Raw genomic sequence first — 18,572 nt, 5'->3', positions numbered from 1 at the left:
CCGCCGGGCCAGCCCGGCGGCAAGCGCCTCTTGCGCATGCGCAACCCACCCCCAACAGCGAGGCACCGCGCCCGCCTCAAAGATGGCGGTCGGCGGCGCAGCGAGGTAAAGTCCGCATGCGCCAGCACCGCCGCCTCGGTTGTGATTGGCTGCTGGGGCCCGGGTACCATTTCCGGCGGCGGGAGGGGGCGGGGCGGGCGGGCGGAGCCGCGTCCCGGTGCGCGGCAGGATGCGCCTGGCGTCGCCGTAGCCGTGCCCTGCGCCTGCCGCCGCGCTTCCGCCGCGCCCGCTCAGCCCCGCGCCGCGCCGCGCCGCACCGCCCCTTCCCAGCGCCCCGGGGCTCCCCGTCCTGCCGGCCGGGGGAGGCCCGGGGGCTGGGAGGCGGCGGCAGTCGCTGGCCATGACATGAGCGGAGCGAGGCGCCGTGCCTAGAGACTCCCCGCGGAGCCGCCGGCAGCCATGGTGAGTGCGGGCGGAGGGGGGGCCGAGGGGGTCCGCGGCCTACCTCGGGCACGCTTGCTTCCCGGGCCGGGGCCGGGCGGCCCGTGGCCTGCTGCGGGGAGCAGGCTGGGCCGGGGGTGCGGGCCCGGGAGCTCCGCAGGGGGTGAGGGGAGGCCTCCGCCACCCAAGCCGCTGTGGTGACGCCGTGTAACAGCCGTGAAGGCAGAAATTCCGCCTGGGAGCGTCTGGGAGGGGTGGAGAATTGTGGTTTTCTCCGGTGCCAGCCGTGGATTTGCCCCGTTTGCCTCCGGTTTAGCCTTTGACAAGCTGCAGCAGTGACCTGGATTCCTTTCTGTGCAGAGCTTTCTGTAACTCTGCTGCAGATACTAGTTTTCAGCGGCCTCCCAAGAGCAGTAGCAATGTGCAGTCCTGGGAGGGATACGGAGCTGAGCTGTGACATGCTTTGATTTGCACGATCTTTTTTCTCTTGAGAGGAAGCCGGAGGAGACATCTTTAATCCACTGGCTGCACGCACAGTCAGGCTTGCAGGGCTGGTAGGTGGAAATCTGTCTTCAGGGGGTTGTGATATCACTCACTATCACTGTAGCATGCGCTGGCAGTGATATGCTGAGTAACAACTGCTGTTCTTTTTTTTCCCCTTGCTCTACCTGCAGGGAAACCTCATATCCCTTAAATTGACAAGGCTGACAAAGGGAAGCCACACACCTGTACTTTGCAGTTGATCAGTAAGCAGAAGTGTGTTCAGCAGCTCATGGAAATCTGCCTCCTGTCCCATTTCACCCAGAGAGCCCCACTGGGCAAATGCATTAGTTACTGGTCTACTTTTCCACCACTTCCTGCCTTAAGCCATTTTAGGTGATGTAGGCACAGGCCTTACACCTTTTTTCTTCAGGAAGTTGGGATCTTTGGTTTGCAGTTGTGATTTTTTTCCACCCAGAATCCAAAATAATCATATCTGTGCACCGTTTGATGTGCTCCTGTGCACTTTTGTAAGTTTATGAAGCCTTGCTCTCTGTAGCCCATTTAAGTTGAATTTCATTAGGCCTTTTGAGAGGTTTTGCTGCTCTACAGGGTGTCTGCTGGGGTGGGATATGGCCTCCTCAGTAAGCACAAGTAGCAGCCTGCTACTGGATCTGTGAGTGTGAGGGATGTGCCTGCCTGCTCAGGATGGACTCATGAACTTCTCTGCCACATGTCACAGGTCTTTCTGAATATAGCTTCAACCACAGGGGGATGATATTGAGGTGGATTCATTTTAGTGAATACTTCAAGAAGATGTATTCAACTGAATATTCATATTGAAGATGAATAAATAAAACAGTTGAGTCTAGGGAATTTGCTAGACCAGTTGTATGTAAGGAACTGCAGCTCTCCATGTGGAAAGAAGTTACAGAGTTTTGTGCTTCAGGGTTGCATTGATAACTGCCGGCAGCAAAAGGACTCCTTAGTTCTTCCCTCCATACAGCTATGCATGTGCAGCCTCCTGAGTTACTCCTGGCTTTCTGTTTTACCTTGAAAATCCAATTCTTGGTTCAGCTACCAGCAGAGTACAGGCTTTGGAAGTTATGAAGTAGTCCTCGGGCTATGCTGCAGAGTTTGCTGTTGTAACTCATCACCATGTGAGTACTGTGCAAGATTTTCCTTATGTTCCCATTTCCCTGTAGCTCACAGATGGGCATGTTCTGTTGGTAGTGTACCCTCCTTCCTGGAAACAGTTGGGAAGGTGTGAAGATGAGCTGCTGTAAGGCATACTGGGAACAAATGAAACAAAATTCAGCTCTGCTGTCCAAAAGACAGACTTGTGGAAGCAGATTTTATTAGCTGAGGTTGAATTGGGTTGGTAGGGAGGGGAGTAAGCAATGGAAGCAGTAATAAGTTAGAGCTTGGTTAGCTGGGAAGGAATATTGAGGACAAATTGCAAAGCTGGAGCAGCCAGCAAAGGCAGGAGGAGAATGCAGTGGTGTACAGTGAACTCAGAAACTACGTGTGTTGTGGAGCAGGTGCTGCTTCTCTGTGCTCAGATGCCACCAGTGGCTCAGAAATCTTAATGCCACCATTAAAGAGCTATTTAGTTTCACAGGAAGCTTGAATCATTCTTTTGCTTTCCGAGGTATTTGTAGAGAACAGCCCTGCTGTGTGAAGCTTTCTGCTTGTAACTCTGTGTGGTGGTTATCACAGGCTCACGGCAGGTCAGACTAATGTGTATCTGCTAAATAGTTCTTGTAGGGCATCCAGGTTGTGGCTTTCTGAGGAAAGGATACATCAGTGTTGATGATATCATGATATCTTTGTAGAGAAAATAGTGTTGTAAAATACAGGCTCCTCAAGTGGGTTTCTGTGGAGGCAAGTTAAGCTCTAACCACAGGGTGACTAGCTCCAACTTAAACGCTCAGGCAGGACTCTTCAAGCTTTTCTCTTCTTTGATAGACCACAAAGTATTAATAGAGTTCCTTAGACAATTTTTATGATCCTTCTAGATGATTTTAACAAACAGCTTTGAAATAAATATTGTTGTGGAACTAGTCCTTGAATACATTTGTATTTTGTATCCAGATAAGCTATGAGCTTGTCTCATTGCTCATTCTTTACCTTTTTTCTGCTGACAGTAGCAAAGGTGAACCATCTTGGAGCTCAGTTATGATCACCTAAGAATACCAGTTACCTCATAACTCCTATGTGAGGTTGGAAGTCAGGGGGTCACCTCCCAGAGAACGTATTCTTTAGTTATGTGGGGTTTGTATCCTGCCAGCAACTAGAGGAACCACTTAGGAAAGGGGACTTCTTCCAGGAAATGCTGTTGTGTGAGGTATCAGATTTAAAGACGCCATATGAAGTCAGCCTTTGAGTCAGAGAACTGCAAATAAGCTCTAGTTACAAAACAAGTCACACTTCTTTAGGGTTGTCACCAGGCCTTGTAAATGTGTAGCATGGTGGGAAGCAGACAATGAAAGTGGCAGCAGCACATCCAGAGATGTTCGTGTCCCTGTTCTGTGTGAAGCAAATATTACTTGCAGAAATGAAGTAGGCAGTGGGCGTATGTAGCTTGAAGCTTTCTAAGTTTCCCGCAGCAGCATCCTAGCTTTTATTTTATAGCCTTTATCACCTTCTTTTTTTTTCTTTTTTTTTTTTTTTTTTTTCTTTTTTTAGCAGTAAGTGCTGTCATTTTCTTATGCTTGAAGCTTCCTTTGGAGACCTGCTGGTGGTTTAAGCCTTCTGTTTGCTAAGGAATAAAGTATGTCTGGATTGCAGCATATCTGGTCAGGTAATGGTGAGCCATAGGTTATTCCGGCACACTTGGTTGCCGAGAAGCTTGCTGCTGAATTACTGAAATAGCTCGTGCTTATTATGTATCTCAGTGTAGCTGAGCTGGTGACCCTGAGGCTGGATCAGGTCTGCGGCTGTGGTTTTGGGACTACTCCTGATGTCTCCTGTGCTGGGAGGCTGAGGATACTGGTGTGGCAGAGGCAGCAGCAGCTTCTTGCTGTTGCAAAAGTAATGTTTTAAATCATGTTTGGGCTGTTGCACCTTGTTCATGGAGCTGGTGAGCTACAGGGGTGTCCTGCCATAAGAAGAGATGGAGGAGATGGTAAAGCTGAGCACGCTGCCTGGGCAGGGCAGGCAGAAAGTGCTAATGCGTGGCGAGGTGTCCTCTGCTCAATGAAGAGATTCTTTAGACCAGGAGGGAGCTGGAGTGTGTTGTTCCCTGCCAAAGGCATTCCTGGCTGATGTGCAGTACCAAACCCAGACCGCTGTGGTGTGCTGATCTGAAGTTCTGTCAGCTTTCTGTGTATCCCCTTCAAGTCTATAGCTCAAAAATAGAAGTAAACCCTGTTTAAACCATTCTGACTCACTCAACTGAGAAATGAGAGAATGGGAACTTCGAAGTTTGAGCTGCAGCTCTGACATCTGGCTTCCTTTTTCAGCCTTCAAGTCACATCATAACTTTCTGTGCCCCTGCTTTATTAAATCAGGAAACGGGAGCTGAGGCTTCATGCTGGAGAACTTTCATGTATTTACTACTCTGCAGCAAAGCCCATGTAGGTGCAGAGCACAGCCAGGTGCACCCAGCAGTACTGACTGCCTGTGGTGGCCCTGCATGGAGACTGAGCCTGCATGTTCCTTTGGGCAGAGTTAAGAGAAGGGGGAATTGGAAGTAAGCTTGGAGCAGGAAAGCTGGTCTCAAGCATGGCTGTTAAGGCTGCTTCCCCAGAATGGAAGCTTTTTCTCTGAAGAAAATGCCTAATTTAGCAGCATGGTCATATATAAATACGTTTAAAGATCTATAATTGTTACAATATGTACACGATATTTGAAAGACCTGCATTGTCTCCTGTTTGGCTACAAGCTATCAAAGGAAAAAAGTTGAGCCTCAAGGTAGGTCCACTAAACCAGCTTGAAAAGCCTCTTTCTGCCAGATGACAGTGGTGGCAATCCACTGATAGATGAGTGGTGATTGTTGCAATTATTTTAGTAGAAAAGCTTAAAACTTGGCATATTCTGCTGAGCTCATGCAGTGGGGTTCAGTGCTGTGATGAGATCTCACAGTGTGTGGATACCCAAAAGCCCTGAGGAATTTGTTTGGTTATTTTGATGCATGTTATTAAGTGTTGCCATCTAGATCATGGAGAAGGAGCTGTTATGTTTCTCAAGGGTGTTAGTATATATGAAGTAGAAAAACATTGTGGCTTTTACATGTATGGGCTGATACCTGTCTAGTAGAGTAATGTGTCCTAAAATCTTTCAAGATCCTATACTGGTTTGTGTTGGAAGGGACCTTAAAGCTCATCCAGTTCCAACCCCCTGCCATGGGCAGGGACACCTTCCACTAGACCAGGCTGCTCCAAGCCCCGTCCAACCTGGCCTTGAACACTGCCAGGGATGGGGCAGCCACAGCTTCTCTGGGCAGCCTGTGCCAGCGCCTCAGCACCCTCACAGGGAAGAACTCCAGCCTAAGAGCTCATCTCAATCTCCCCTCTGTCAGGTTAAAGCCATTCCCCCTTGGCCTGTCCCTACAGGCCCTTGTCCAAAGCCCCTCTCCAGGTTTCTTGTAGCCCTTTAGGCCCTGGAAGCTGCTCTAAGGTCTCTCCTTAAGGAGCCTTCTCTTCAGGCTGAACAAGCCCAGCTCTCAGCTTGTCTCCAGAGCAGAGCTGCTCATTATCCTTTATTGGTCAGCAGATATTTCTTTTTAATAACTGTATTTGTGTCACTGTGCTTTGGCCTTCTCTGCATCCCAGACATGAGCATGGCAATCTCTGGTTTTGGATAAAAAAGGTGGTGTTTGCCAGGTTTGTTTTGACAAAATAAAATGCTTTGAGTACCATTTAGAGTGGTAAAATGTGTAGCATGTCCCTGATCTCATGAAGGTCTGGTTGTTCCAATGAAAGTGTAAATATTAACAGACTGTAGGGGAATTGGCTTTACCCGTACTGATTATGATGTTCAAGAAGTGGCTTACTCTCCCAGACAGCCCTTGGGGTTAATATCTATGGTCAGAAATGGGGTGGGTCCTATAGAAGGTTGGGATTGGTGCATCCTCTCCAGGCGTGGGCTCAGGAGCACCTAGGGTTTATGACAGGTGTTTCTGTGGTGAAGCAACTTTCCAATCTGACCTTTTGCCCCTCCACATAGTATTCCTTTCTTTATCTGCATTTCTGATTTCTATTTACAGTCAGGGTAGGAAGCTTTCACTCCACCTGAATTTTTTCAGGCTCTTCTAGCAACATCCCAAATTCGTAATATTCCTCCCTAATCTTCCCATATCCCTCTCCTATGGGGATCCTGCCCGGAATTATATTTATTTTATCATTTCCCTACACCATGCTCCATATTATATTTTATTTGTTTCAACATCTTGGAGTTTGTGGCTGGATTTGCAAGTCTGTGCGTACTTTTTGCAGTGTGACTTCTTCTTTTATTCCAGCTTTAACTGCAGCATCAATCTCTTTCCAAGAGGGATTGTGATGATTCCTTTTTGCCCCCTCTTTAGAGAAAAGAGCGTAATCATCTGTTTTGTGTGCTGGCTTGTCAGGATGCCAAAGTCAGCATTGAATTTATGGGATGCAGCCTTCTAGAGCAGAGAGTGAGTGTTTTTTTCCTTACGAGAGATAATTTTGTCTGAAATATCTCTTCTGGGTTGATTCTCTCCTGCTTCGGTGGGTAAACCCAGAACAGATTTCATCTGCACTGCAATACTTGTCCCTTTCTTTGGGATTGAGGGCAGTTTCTTTTGCTGAAGTTGATCTCTGTGGCTGTTTTCCCAGAGTGGTCGCTGGTGTTGAAGAACAAAACTGTGTTTAAGATCAAGGTCTGGAAGCGATACAGTGAAGGCAGCTGTTCTGTATCACAGAATCCCAGACCGGTCTGTGTTAGAAGGGACCTTAAAGTTTGTCTAGTTCCAGCCTCCTGCCATGGTCAGGGACACCTTCCACTAGACCTTGTTTGTCTGTAGTGGCTAGGGTTGTTTTTCCCTGTACCATTGCCCTGTTCCTTTGCTTCTCAGGGGTAAGGTTAAATTTTCTACTATTTCTTGACTTACTTATTTAAAATGTGAAGGGAAAGAGGGGGACAGTGTGTTCATGGCCTGTAATTTCTGATGTGCAAGCATGAGGTAGGCGCTCAGGAGGAAGGCTGTTCCTGCTCACGTCCATGGCTGAGGCTACACCAGCCTCTCCTCTGATCCCACCAGCAACCCTTGAGACCAGGAGAAGCAGTTTTTGTGATGGAGGAAAAGCAAAGGAGGAAGCTGCTGTGCAGCAGCTGGCAACAAAGTTTCAGTTGCTTTTTCTTGTTTCCTGCTGGTGCTTGATGACGTGGGCTGGGTCCTGGTGACCAGAGTCTGTTTATGTGTTGGCCTGTCTGGGAACCCTGCAGCCTTCCCTGCAGGCTGCGTGCAGTGCTTGCCCCAAAGCTGCAGGAGATGCAAGGGTGAGAAGCAGGCTGTTGCTGTGAAATAGCCCAAAGTGCAGAAACTTTGCAGATATCAGCATCTTGTTTTGTCTTTAAGTGGACTAAATGTTCTTCCTGCATGTGCTGTCCTTTGGAAGCATCTAAGATTAAAAAAAGAAGGTCTTGCAGAGTTATTCCCCTGGTGTTGTCCATTATGGTTTCATTATACACTCTTAAATGCCCAACACAGGCTATAATGTTCTTGACAGGAATTTAACTTGCAATATCAGTCTTTCGTCTTCTCTTTAATAGGGAGTGAGTGTCTTATAAAATATCATGGTTTTGTGTAGTGGAATCGTATACCTCCTTGGAAATCACATCTAGCTGGTGCAATATATTGGGTAAGGTATAATCCTTCTCCTAAGCTTGCCATAAACCTTGCACTGATGGCCCTTTGTAGTCTGCATTGGGAGAGTTTTTCCCAAGGTAATGGGTTAAATCATCATCATCCATCATCATCATCGAATCCTGCCAGGCAGAAGCATATGTGGAAGAACTACCTGGAAAATGGAGAGCTGGGATGTGTCAGTGCCATTAAATCTCAACAGGGATTTGCCTTGCTGGAGCTGCATCTGAATACAAGTGCCACTTTAAGAAATGGGCTGAATAATTGTTTTCTTCTTACATTCACTTTCTTTTTTGCTTGTCCTGAATGCTTTCCATTTCCAACTCTGCACAGGTGCATACTTTCAGAGGCATCTTCAGTTAGGACTGCAAACAGCTGTGATTTAAAAGGTGTCTGTGAATTGCCTGTAGGTTGAGATAAATACGAGCTTATTTGCAGCTTTGCAGGCAGTGATGTACTTGAAGTGGGTTTTTTTTTTTTAAAGTCCATTAATGCGTCTTGGCCGGCTCTTGCTGATGTACAGACATGCCAGGTTTAGACTCCTTTCACACATCTTTTTCTAGTCTCTTCTCTGGTCAAAGGAGCTGCCACATGTGAACAAGAGGTGAGGAACAAGCTTTTCAGCATTTTGATGCATCAAATATCCATCTGTAAGAGCAAGAATAGAGTTCTTTGGTTAAAACTGGAAGATAAGTGTGGTTTTTAAAACTGATTTCAACTTTGCAGTGTTTGTAAGTTCATTTTATGTGCTGCTGCTGCTCAGCTGTTGATTGTTCTGGAGCATGGATAAGAAGATGCAAGTTTTTTTCTTGACCCTTTTTTTACTTTTTATAAATATTTTTTATATGGAGGTTTCTTCTTCCCTCCACAAATACCTCTCCTTCTCCCCCACCCCCAACATACCTGTGTCCAAAATAGTATGGCCTTGGCTTCTTGTTCTTACCTTCCTTTGTAAAACTTGGGTTATTTCACCTAAAAGGGAAGGGTTATCTCATCTCAAAATGAGTTAATTTGGACCAGCCCTGTGGTTTGCGCAAGCCTAAATTTGCTTATGCAGAGAAAAGGGGAGTGATTTGTACCCCATGACCAGGATTCTGGAGCTCCTGCAAGAGCATTTACCTTATGAAAAAGGACAGGATCTCCCTCTATGGTGTCGGCAGCTCGCTTGAAGTGTGGCACATCCCAGGGAACCCAGCCAAGGGAGCACGTGAGGTGAAAGGAAGGGCCCAAACACTGCGATTGCAAAACTGTTCCCTTGAGACGTGCCAGTTTCTGGACTTCACTGGGAGAGTTTGAGTTAATTCTGTACTGTGGGAGAGAACCAGAGTCACCTTGCAGTGTTTAGCAAGTGGGAAGTGGCCCTTGGCAGATGCTTGACCTTATGTGGTGTCTGTCTTAAGAGTTTACTTTGACCTTATGGATTGTTTTTTTCTGATAACACCCCAGCTGAAAATTTATCAGAGGTGGCTTAAAAAGGGGTGGACAGCAGCAGAGAACTGTCCAAGCTGAGTGTCTACTGAGGAAGCTCTAATGACTGTAGTTTGATTGTCAAATTTAAGCCTTAAGTCCAAGAAGTGACTCTAGTGCTGCCTGGGGACCCTTTGCTATGCTGATCCACAGTTGTTCGATGCAGGGTAGTCTGTTTTGGGCACTCCTGCACTTCTCATCTGTGTATCATTGTTTTAGCAACTAGTTGTTCGGGGAAATAATGTGTTACTAAGTCTTTTCCAGCAGCTAAACCACAGTAAATCAGTTGGTGAGTCGTCGGCATGTGGGCAGCCCACCTTCCTCTTGGGGTCCTCCTCAGCAAGAGCTTGGAATGGTGCTGCACCTAAGTCTTACTTTGCCCAGGCCAGCTTGCTGTGATGATTTTTATCCCTTCGGTGGGTTTCTAAGAGAATTTGTAGGCGTTGAGTTTTAATGCTCTGTGCTTGCTGTGTTCCTGTTGTACAGGAAAGTGAATGTGAAATCCTCAGTGGAGGATGTGCTGGCTACTGCGCTGTGTTGATTTTGAGTTACTGGTTTAGAAAGAATCAGACTCAGACACTTGAGCCTGTTAGTCAAAGTTCAGCCTTAAAACCTGAAGCCTGGTTAACTGAAACTGCCTGTACAAGGAGATTTAAGAAATAAGATCCCTAAGGTATTCAAAAAGGTGCCTGATTACTTGTGTAGCAGGCAGTGTTTACAGGTAAGATGATATCCCTGTCGTGTTTGAGAAATCACATTGTCCCTGCTGCCTCTCCACAGCCTGTCCCGTGCAGTAGTGTTCAGCCTGTGGTCATTTTTAGTCCTTAACTGATGTTTAAATAAAATAAATCAACTCCTGAAGCACAGTTTGGGGTTTCTAAAGTGATGAGTTGTGCAGGCAGAAGGGCCTTGAGCAGCTGGACTTTGGCTTCATCACAGCAGGGAGACGGACAGTGGTGTGGTGCCTTTATTCCTCTACTGGTTGCCTTGAGGTGGAACAGTAATTCATGACTCTTACAGTAGACTTTTTTGCTTAAATTATGGTGAAACAGAAATGAGCTTGTGAAATCTACGTCTCGTTGGTGAGCTGCACAAGTTGTGGCCCTTGAAACGAATGAATCAAGTAAGTGGGATGTATTCTGCAGCCAGAATATTTCTTGAAGCAGCACCAGGAGCCTGAGCTGTTCTCAAAGCATGGAATAAAGCTAAGTCTACTTTTGGTTCATTAAAACCACAAAAACATCTCTGAAATGCAACAAGGAAGCTGAGAATAAAGCCAGAGATGTGTCTTGATACCATCAGCAGCGTGTATGTGGCAGGCTCTGCAGGCTGTCTCCTAATTTAAGACCTCTGTGTGATTTGTACTGATAAGGAGACCACAGACTTCAAAAATCCTGAGTTGGAAATGATTAAATGTCATCAGTAATCGTGTCTATGAGCTGCACAGCTCTGTCTCTCGGTGTGTGCGTTCATCCTTTCTAGAGGATGTGTTGGGTGTTGTACAACTTCTTTCTAAAACACTATAATTCTGCTTTTGTTGCTAAAAATACTGCACTTGGTTCATGAACTTCACTGCATCAAGTGACTCGGGTCTCCTCCAGGGGTTCACCGAAGTGGTGTTAATGTCTGCTTTGCTGATGGCTGCAGAAGGAAGACTTCTGTGGCCCACAAGGCAAGTTTGGAATAACACAGTCTTTCTGAGAGTGCAGTGACTAATTTACATGTTCATTATCATGTTATGTTTGGGCTTGAGCAGGGAGAGGCTCTGAAAGACACCCTGGTAATTCTTAAATGAGTAAATTACTACTTTAATACATACACGTTAGGTATGTATATTACTAAGCTAGTCTTGACCAAGTTTCCAAAAAAAAAAATCTACGACAACAAAAGTAATAATAGAAGGAAGCAAATTCAGCTAGAGTGTAGTGGTTTGTATTTGTACATGTTTAACTGTGCTATGAAGTAACTGCAGAAAGCTGGAAGCAGAAGGCTGTGAGGTGGAAGAGGATGGGACAGTGTAATTCAGCAAAAGTAGGATGAAGACTTACTTTATACTAGCAGCTGCCGTTGTGGTGTGTGCATGATTCTTCTTTTTTGTTAACCCTATGCACAGGTGTGGTGGCATTACAACAATTCCTGCTGGGACCACTCCAAACAGCTGGGTTTCATATTGTGTGCTCTCCTTCAGTCCCTCCTCTCCTGGAAGAGTTGCCCATTAAGGAGCACAAGTTGGTAGATGTAGCGGGTACACAGAGTAGCAGGTTTTGTGGGATGGTGGGTGTTAGACATGGTGTGAAAAGTGCTTCAGCGGTGCAGGTGTTGAAGGGAGGGATGGAAGAAGAGTGGGCATCTGGATTAAAAAACATGATGGCATGCCTAACAGAAAGATCCCGTCCTCTTTATCTGAAGAATAGAGATGTTGGAGGGGGTTTAGATTTTCCACTGAATGAGGTGGTTTTAAGGTTCAGCATGTGTAGTGCAAAAGCCTTTCTGTGTCAGAGGAAAGTATTCCAGTGCTGCCTGAGGGGTAAAGTCACCTTTGTAACATTGCAGCTGCAATTAACATCTTACTAAAAAGAGCTTTGTAGCGGGATTACCTTAATTTTGTCTTGGAGTGATACCCATTCCCAAACACCTTAGAGAAGTACTCAACAAACATAACCCTCCCCTTGCAGTTGTGATCAGCCCGAGTTGCCCTATTTAGAGTGTTGTTTGCATGACTGATGCTCTAGTGAGCTGTTAATAGCAAACTGTAAAGTTAACAGCTTGTGTTTTTATGGCAAAACACTAGGGAAGAGCTTTCCTTTAAAAGAATCACTTTAGACAACTAAACATGAAGTAAAAGGATAGGAAGTGATCTCCTAAATGAAAGCACTTCTGGAGCAAATTGAAATAGCATTATAAAGCACTTTCATATCTTCCAGAATGATCAGGTACTTTTTTTAAGGGGTGGGGTTGTCTTTGGTTATCTGCAAACTGTGTGTTGTGTCTTCTATTAAATTCAGTATACAATGTCTAAATTGCAATCCAAAAATCATTCTGCTGTCATTCATCAGAATTGGATGGGTAACTCCTCCTACCCAAACACTGTAGTCCTAGTCTACAGGCTGAACTGAATTTGGGATAGAGTCCTGGTTTAATCAGCAAGGCACAAAGACTGCTTCTCTAGAGCTTCAATAAGGTGCAGTGAACTGGAGTTCAAACACCCTAAAATGCTGTAAGTTGGCAGCTATTAATATTTTTTCCTTAATCAACCCAAATTGGTTAATGGCTCATGCATCTGAAAATGTATTTGAATGCTAGCCCTGAAATCAGCCAGTACATCCTGGGTTTGTAGATCTTTGTTTTGGTGGATGGAGAATGTCTTTGTGCAAGTTCTTGGTAGCATATCTCATAACTTCTGTCAAAATAGGAGTCTGTAGTCTCAGCTGTGAATCTGTTATTTTTCTGGTTGTTTGAGGAGGGAACGTAAGGTTGGAGTCCATAGATAAATGGTGTGAGTAAGGAGCTACACCCCTCTGGTTTGATAACTGTTAATGAAACACCTTTGGCAAACTTAATGAAGCGGAAACGGGGATGGTAAGGATGTAGATTGCCAGTGGCTGTCTCCCTCCCTGATCCATTTCAAGTCTTGTTCAGATCACACAGGGCAATTCAGGCAGAGCAGAGTTGGGGCAGACTTGACACTTTTCCAGTCCCTGTGACATGGACCCAGTGCAGCACAGCAGCAGCTAACAGCACCTGTTCTGGGGAGAATCAGCTGGGATACATCTCTCCAAGATGGTATCTTGGAAACAATTTTGAAGCTGTAGTATGGATGCTCTAATGGAACGCAGGAATCTGTAGCTGTTGGTACATTTAGACCCGCTTGCTTATTTTCATGTGTCAGTAACCTGTGACTGAGGGCATTATCTTTGGCTGGAGGGTTTGCTGAATCTGGCAGCTAAGATGATCTCTGTGGCAGCCTGCAGGTCAGAGCTCAGCCAAAGAGTTCAGGCAGTTGGAAGCCCTGAGAGTGAGCCCTGGGGTTGAGAGGGATCAGATCTTACAACTGGTAAAAGTGAATGGGGAGTATTTCAATTTTAATAGCTGAATATTTAGTGATGCCTCATGAAGGTGAATCAAGCTGCCAGCCCTGACCTAGAGAGTCTCTAGTAATCTGCTGATGATGGTCCAGACTTCATGACTTTCCCTGAAAACCTTTAAAAATGAAACTCCAACCCTGTTGCAGATGGAGATGCACTTCACTTGTAAGAGAGAAGTAGGAGTATGTTTATTGACATAAAGTAGTGATTTAACAAAGCTGATAGGAAATGCGACAGTGGATTAACGTGATTCAGTAGTGAGGTACACTTCATTATTATTGCATAGATGACAGGGTCAGATAAAGCTGTCAGGAGTCCCTCCCTTCGAGTCATGAGTCTCGGAAAGGACCACCTTGTGTTTTAAGCTCCTTCTCGGAGAGGAGTTGGTGTGCAGCTGGATCCAGATGTAGTCCCAGACTTGGTCAGTAGTTTATGTCTAAAGGATTATATGTGCACAGTCAGTCCTTTATATCCCTTAGCTAAGATTTCAAAGTTTAGCATGCTGTTAGTCACTTAAAAAGGACCTGTGACAAATAATCTCAGCCACAAGGAATAACCTTGAGAGGTGGCCCTGCTCAGAGATCCTGGCATGCAGCCTGCTGCTGTGCAGGAGAGCTCCACAGGACCTGGGCTGTCCAGTAGTTATGGAGTGAGATGATTGACTTTATTTGCATAGCAGCGTGTTTCAGTTGACGCACCGCCTAACTGGCCCTCAGCTGTTGAGCAAGATTTATGGCCCTTAACTATTGTGTTGGTATCTGTCTCCCCAAAGTCCAGCGTAACCCTGATGAAGCCATGATGACCCCCTAGATACTGCTTAAGCAGGAAAGGGGACTTGGACAGAAGCTGAGCTGAGTAGTGCTGGTTCTGACTGCTTGTGGGGTTTGATCTTGTCCTGATGTTGCAGGACTGAAGCTGTCCTTAATGTGTCTGCAGTGCTGCTCAGTATCACGATTGGCACTGGTGATACTTTCCTGTTCTTCAATGCAGAGTAAGCACCAAGCCCCCAAGGAAAGCAAACTGCATATTAGTTACATGTAGGCAGGTAGTTGCAGGTGCTACAAACCGCTCTGCTTTCATTACAGCCTCACTAGATAATCTACTTTCTGAGGTGTCTGGATATAGGGACAGTAAATTTCCTCTGCAGCTCTCCAACAGCATGTCTCCTCTTTATCTTGGTCACCTAGTTATCAGAGCCTGTGCTTGGGAGGTGGGCGATTATCACATTCCTGGTTAGCTTGAGGAATACCCAAAGGCACGAGGAAGCGCAGAATGCTGCTTTTTACCTTTTCAAGCCCTGCCAATAGCTAAAAGGGGGTGGCCATTGCATAGCATCTGTGATTGTACGTGGGAGACTCTCTTGTTTGCAGAGGCCATCCTGGGCTGGGTTTTCATTGCTTCAGACAGTCTGTGCTACTCCAGCTTCCTCTGGACAAGCCTCCAGAACAGCCAGGAGAGGTCAAATAGGAGAAAACAATCTCAAAGGCCATGCTGTTTCTTTCTGCCCATGTTGGCCTTGGATTCTGGCCAGCCTGGGCTTTGTACATAAAATGCTTGTGTTGTGCTCTGTTTTCTATTTTGCTTTTGCACATTGAGCATTATGATGGTGGTGATTTTAATATAGAAGATTAAGCGTACTCCTAGGAGTAGACTCAGTCATCTTCAATATCTCAGTGCCGAGACAATTTGAAGTCCATGGAGGACATGTCAGATGTTCAAGATTTATGAGAACTCTGCAGTTTATTTCCAAAAGTAGGAAATAAATCTTGAATCTTGGAAAAAAAATTACTTAACTACTCTTCCGAAAGAAGGGTTGAATTAACTGTGTGAAAAGGCTTAGCCCTGCCATTCCTGTGTGCAGAGCTAATGCTTCACTGTGAATTGAGGCGATCTTGATCTTGGCCAGTGGAGGGGTGATGTGGGAGAACTGTGCTCCTTACGCAGGAATTTGCATCAAATTGACCTGCACAATATTTGGAAACTCCTTGTTGGGAGTTTGGCATCAGAAACTATTGGTGAGACTCAGTGTTGAGCAGCAGAGAAGTAAACTTGGAGGGATTTAGGAAAATGTGGATGTGTATGTCTGGATCTAGTGGGGAGGAACTCGCAGCAGTGCATGATATCCTAGAAATAAATGCACAGAAATGGCAGTGTGGCTGTATCCTAATGTCATTAAGGACTCCACTTAATCAAATACGTGTTGCTGTTATCTAGGAAGTGGTGACTGGCCTAGAGGGACACTGTTGGGTGGCTGAAGGGTTGGCTTCAAGGGAGGCTTATAATGTGAGGGACTGTTTGCAGAGGCCGTGGATAACTGGATTAAAGAGGTGATAATGGGTGCATGATCTTGCTTAAGCTGGCAAAGTGGCTTTGATTTGATTGTAGGCTATTTTAAGCCAATTTCCCGCTAACAGTGTTTCTTGCTCAAATGGTCTCTGCTTTCTAGAGCAGGTCTTTGAAAAAAAATAGAGGAAAAGTGGGGGAAGGAAGAGGAAAGGTAGGATGAAATTTAGTGTTCCTTTGTAACTGGAAGTGTGTGGTGTCCTACAGAGCATCCCTTTGCAGCTGTTGGGAGAGCAGAGCTGAATTTTGCTTTCCACACTGTTACGTCGAGCTGTTGGCTCTCCAGGACACGGGTTAATCCAGGTGTTTGAGGAGGGTCTCCTGCTGCTTGGCCCCACAGTGGTCCTTGGGAAAACTGCTGTATGTGGAAATGGGACCTCACAGAAGCTCAACACAGAAGTGTTTCTGCAAGTTGTTGCTTGCTCATCGCTTTGTAGAAGGCTTCCAGGCACTGGGGTTGTTTCTGTTCTTATTTCTTTTTGAGGCAGAAATTTCTGTTTTCTTTAATGGTTTGTTTTGCTTCTGTGTGGGTGAAGGTTGGGGCTTGAATCTTGATGCATTTATTATTGATAGTGTGCACTGAAAACATTAGAGGAATGACTAATGGCGTGGTGTGTACTGCAGTAATACTGTTTTCTAAGGCTGTTTATTGGGCTTAAAATAAGGGAAGCATGGCATAGCTAGGGAAGCTAAGCTCCATGCTGAGTTGTTACTAGGATAATATTGTCCCAACTCCAGAAAGCTGCAAGTATTAGCAATCTTGCAACAGCTATATACTAATTCTGATTGTTATTTTAGGACTTAAAAACACTGAGCTTTAACTGATGAATTCCAATAATGAAAGCTAAATTTAGGGATAGGGAGGTGACCTTCCTGAATCAAATTGCTTAATACTTGTATACTGCTTCTCACAGTGCTAGAAATTCTTGCTGAGCAGCTTTGGTGTGGCAGGCACTGAGGCAGAAGTAGGAATAGGTGTTAGGAGTCCTCTCAGAGATGATGCTCCCTGTGCTATTGCTGTGTTTAGTGTCTCTAAACATCTGAAAGCCTCTTCTTGAACTTGCTGTCTTTGAGAATAATTTGACAAGGATTAACTAACTTAACATCACTAAATGCCACCAAAAATGAAGGAAGCTTCTTGTACTGTTTTCATTAATGCACCTGAGCAAATGGTCCTTCATGCCCAAAGCTTTCACTTACGTAGGCAAACTTTATTGCTACTTAAAAGCAACAACCAGTTTAAATTGCAGATTGTTTTGCCCTCCATGTGGACTTTGTGCTCTTGTTGGGTGCATCTGTGATATGAAGGACACCGACCTCGTGTGTGCAAGTCCAACGTGGAAGTTAAGAGTGAACTCTTCTCTTTAAATGTCATTTCCAGGCATCTGAGGAGGCCTCACTACGGGCTTTGGAGAGTCTAATGACAGAGTTTTTCCACAATTGCACAACAAATGAGCGGAAGCGCGAGATAGGTGAGTTCATGCCACTGCTAAAGGATGGGCCTCTTTGTTTTTGCTGCCTGCAGACCTCAGCAGAGGACTTGGTTATGTTCAACCAATACAGAATGAGAAAGTACTTTATCCCATACTAAACTGGCACCCTGGACTCTCCTGCTTAAGAAAAGGCTTACATAGTTTGTGTTTTGGAGATCCCATGGCATGTCCTATAGATAAGATGTCAGTAACTCTATACTGCTGGGAGCATGGAGATGTTTTTTATCAAGGGTAGTAAGTTGGTTAGGGTAGGAGAAGGATGTTAAGTTTTTCTCTGCCTGTACGTCGTTCAGTTGCATGTGCTGGAAAACCTCTACTTTCTGCCTGGAGTTGAAAGCATGAACTTCAAATTTGTTTGGCATTAAGAAGGCTTAGCGTATGTGAAATGACAAGTAGGAATAAGCAGTAAGGTTTCATTTTGTCTGGTGTCCTGAAAAACCAGCAGAGATCTTACGGGCTGTAGAAGCTCTGTATTAGCTTCTTGCATGGGTCATTGATGGCTGTGAATAGGCAGTTTACTTTTATGCTCAAACTGCAGCCATCTCTAACTTCAGTGCCAAAAGTCCCAGCAGGAAAAACTTCTTCCAGAGATCTGGTAAAATAAAGTGACTAGGCAAGGGTGAGTCTTTTTCCTGTTGTGGATATCTGCTGTGAAAAAGGTAAAAGCCTTCAGCACCTCCCATCTTCCTGCTTAAGTTGCAGGAAAGAAACAAATTGATTAAGGATTCAATATGATTGACCTGTAAAACAGCCCTGTAAAGTTTTCCCTTTGCCACGTTTGGTACGTAGTCATTCGATGCGAGGTGTCCAAATCCTGTACCCAGGTGTTCAGAGAGGGTTTTTAATATGCTGACCTACACCAAAGTCAATGGCTCTTGGAGCAACTGCATTAAAATGAGGGGTTTTATAACACTGTGCCAGTTCTGAAGTACTCCTTGTGTTTTGTGGTGACCTGGCATCCCAACATTTGGCTTTTACAGATAAAATGGTAATGCTCATAGTATGATTTCTGTGTAATTTAGTTTTCTCCTATTAGTCTGGTGTAGTATTTGTCCAAACTGTATTCCAAAGTGACATACCTATTTCATTAAAGCCTATTATTAGGTTGCTTTTAATTCTTTGGAGTGGGATTTTTCTTTTTTTTTCCCTCCCCCGGGCTGAGTCATTCGCTGAGCATGGGGTTTCTTCCATGCTCAGTGTGTTACTGCATTACCAGTATACATTGTTACAGATTTGTTCACAGCTGAAGAATCACCCTGTAATTTTTTAATACTCTGTTTTTTTCAGAGGAGCTTTTAAATAACTTTGCCCAGCAGATAGGAGCCTGGAGATTCTGCCTCTATTTCCTTTCAAGTACAAGGAACGACTATGTCATGATGTACAGTTTGACTGTGTTTGAGGTAAGCTGTAGCTGTTGTCTGCTTAGTGCAT

At 45.2% G+C, this 18,572-nt stretch overlaps 1 protein-coding gene across 2 annotated transcripts in view; it reads left to right on the top strand.

The window, feature by feature from the left end:
• The first annotated feature begins 239 nt into the window (after window positions 1-239).
• The window catches only part of XPO6 (exportin 6), a 55,402-nt gene continuing 37,069 nt past the window's right edge, over window positions 240-18,572 (top strand). For both annotated transcript variants that reach the window (XM_065683722.1, XM_065683720.1), the window contains exons 1-3: window positions 240-462; window positions 17,030-17,120; window positions 18,429-18,541. In XM_065683722.1, coding sequence (XP_065539794.1) covers window positions 460-462; window positions 17,030-17,120; window positions 18,429-18,541 — 207 coding nt within the window. In that variant the 5' untranslated portion in view covers window positions 240-459. The remainder of the gene's footprint in view (window positions 463-17,029; window positions 17,121-18,428; window positions 18,542-18,572) is intronic.

This window comes from Lathamus discolor, chromosome 6 (genome assembly GCF_037157495.1).
Source record: "Lathamus discolor isolate bLatDis1 chromosome 6, bLatDis1.hap1, whole genome shotgun sequence".
Taxonomy (NCBI): Eukaryota; Metazoa; Chordata; class Aves; order Psittaciformes; family Psittacidae; genus Lathamus; species Lathamus discolor.
The sequence above is the reverse complement of the archived record's forward strand: the minus strand, read 5'-3'. Positions and strand labels throughout refer to the sequence as shown.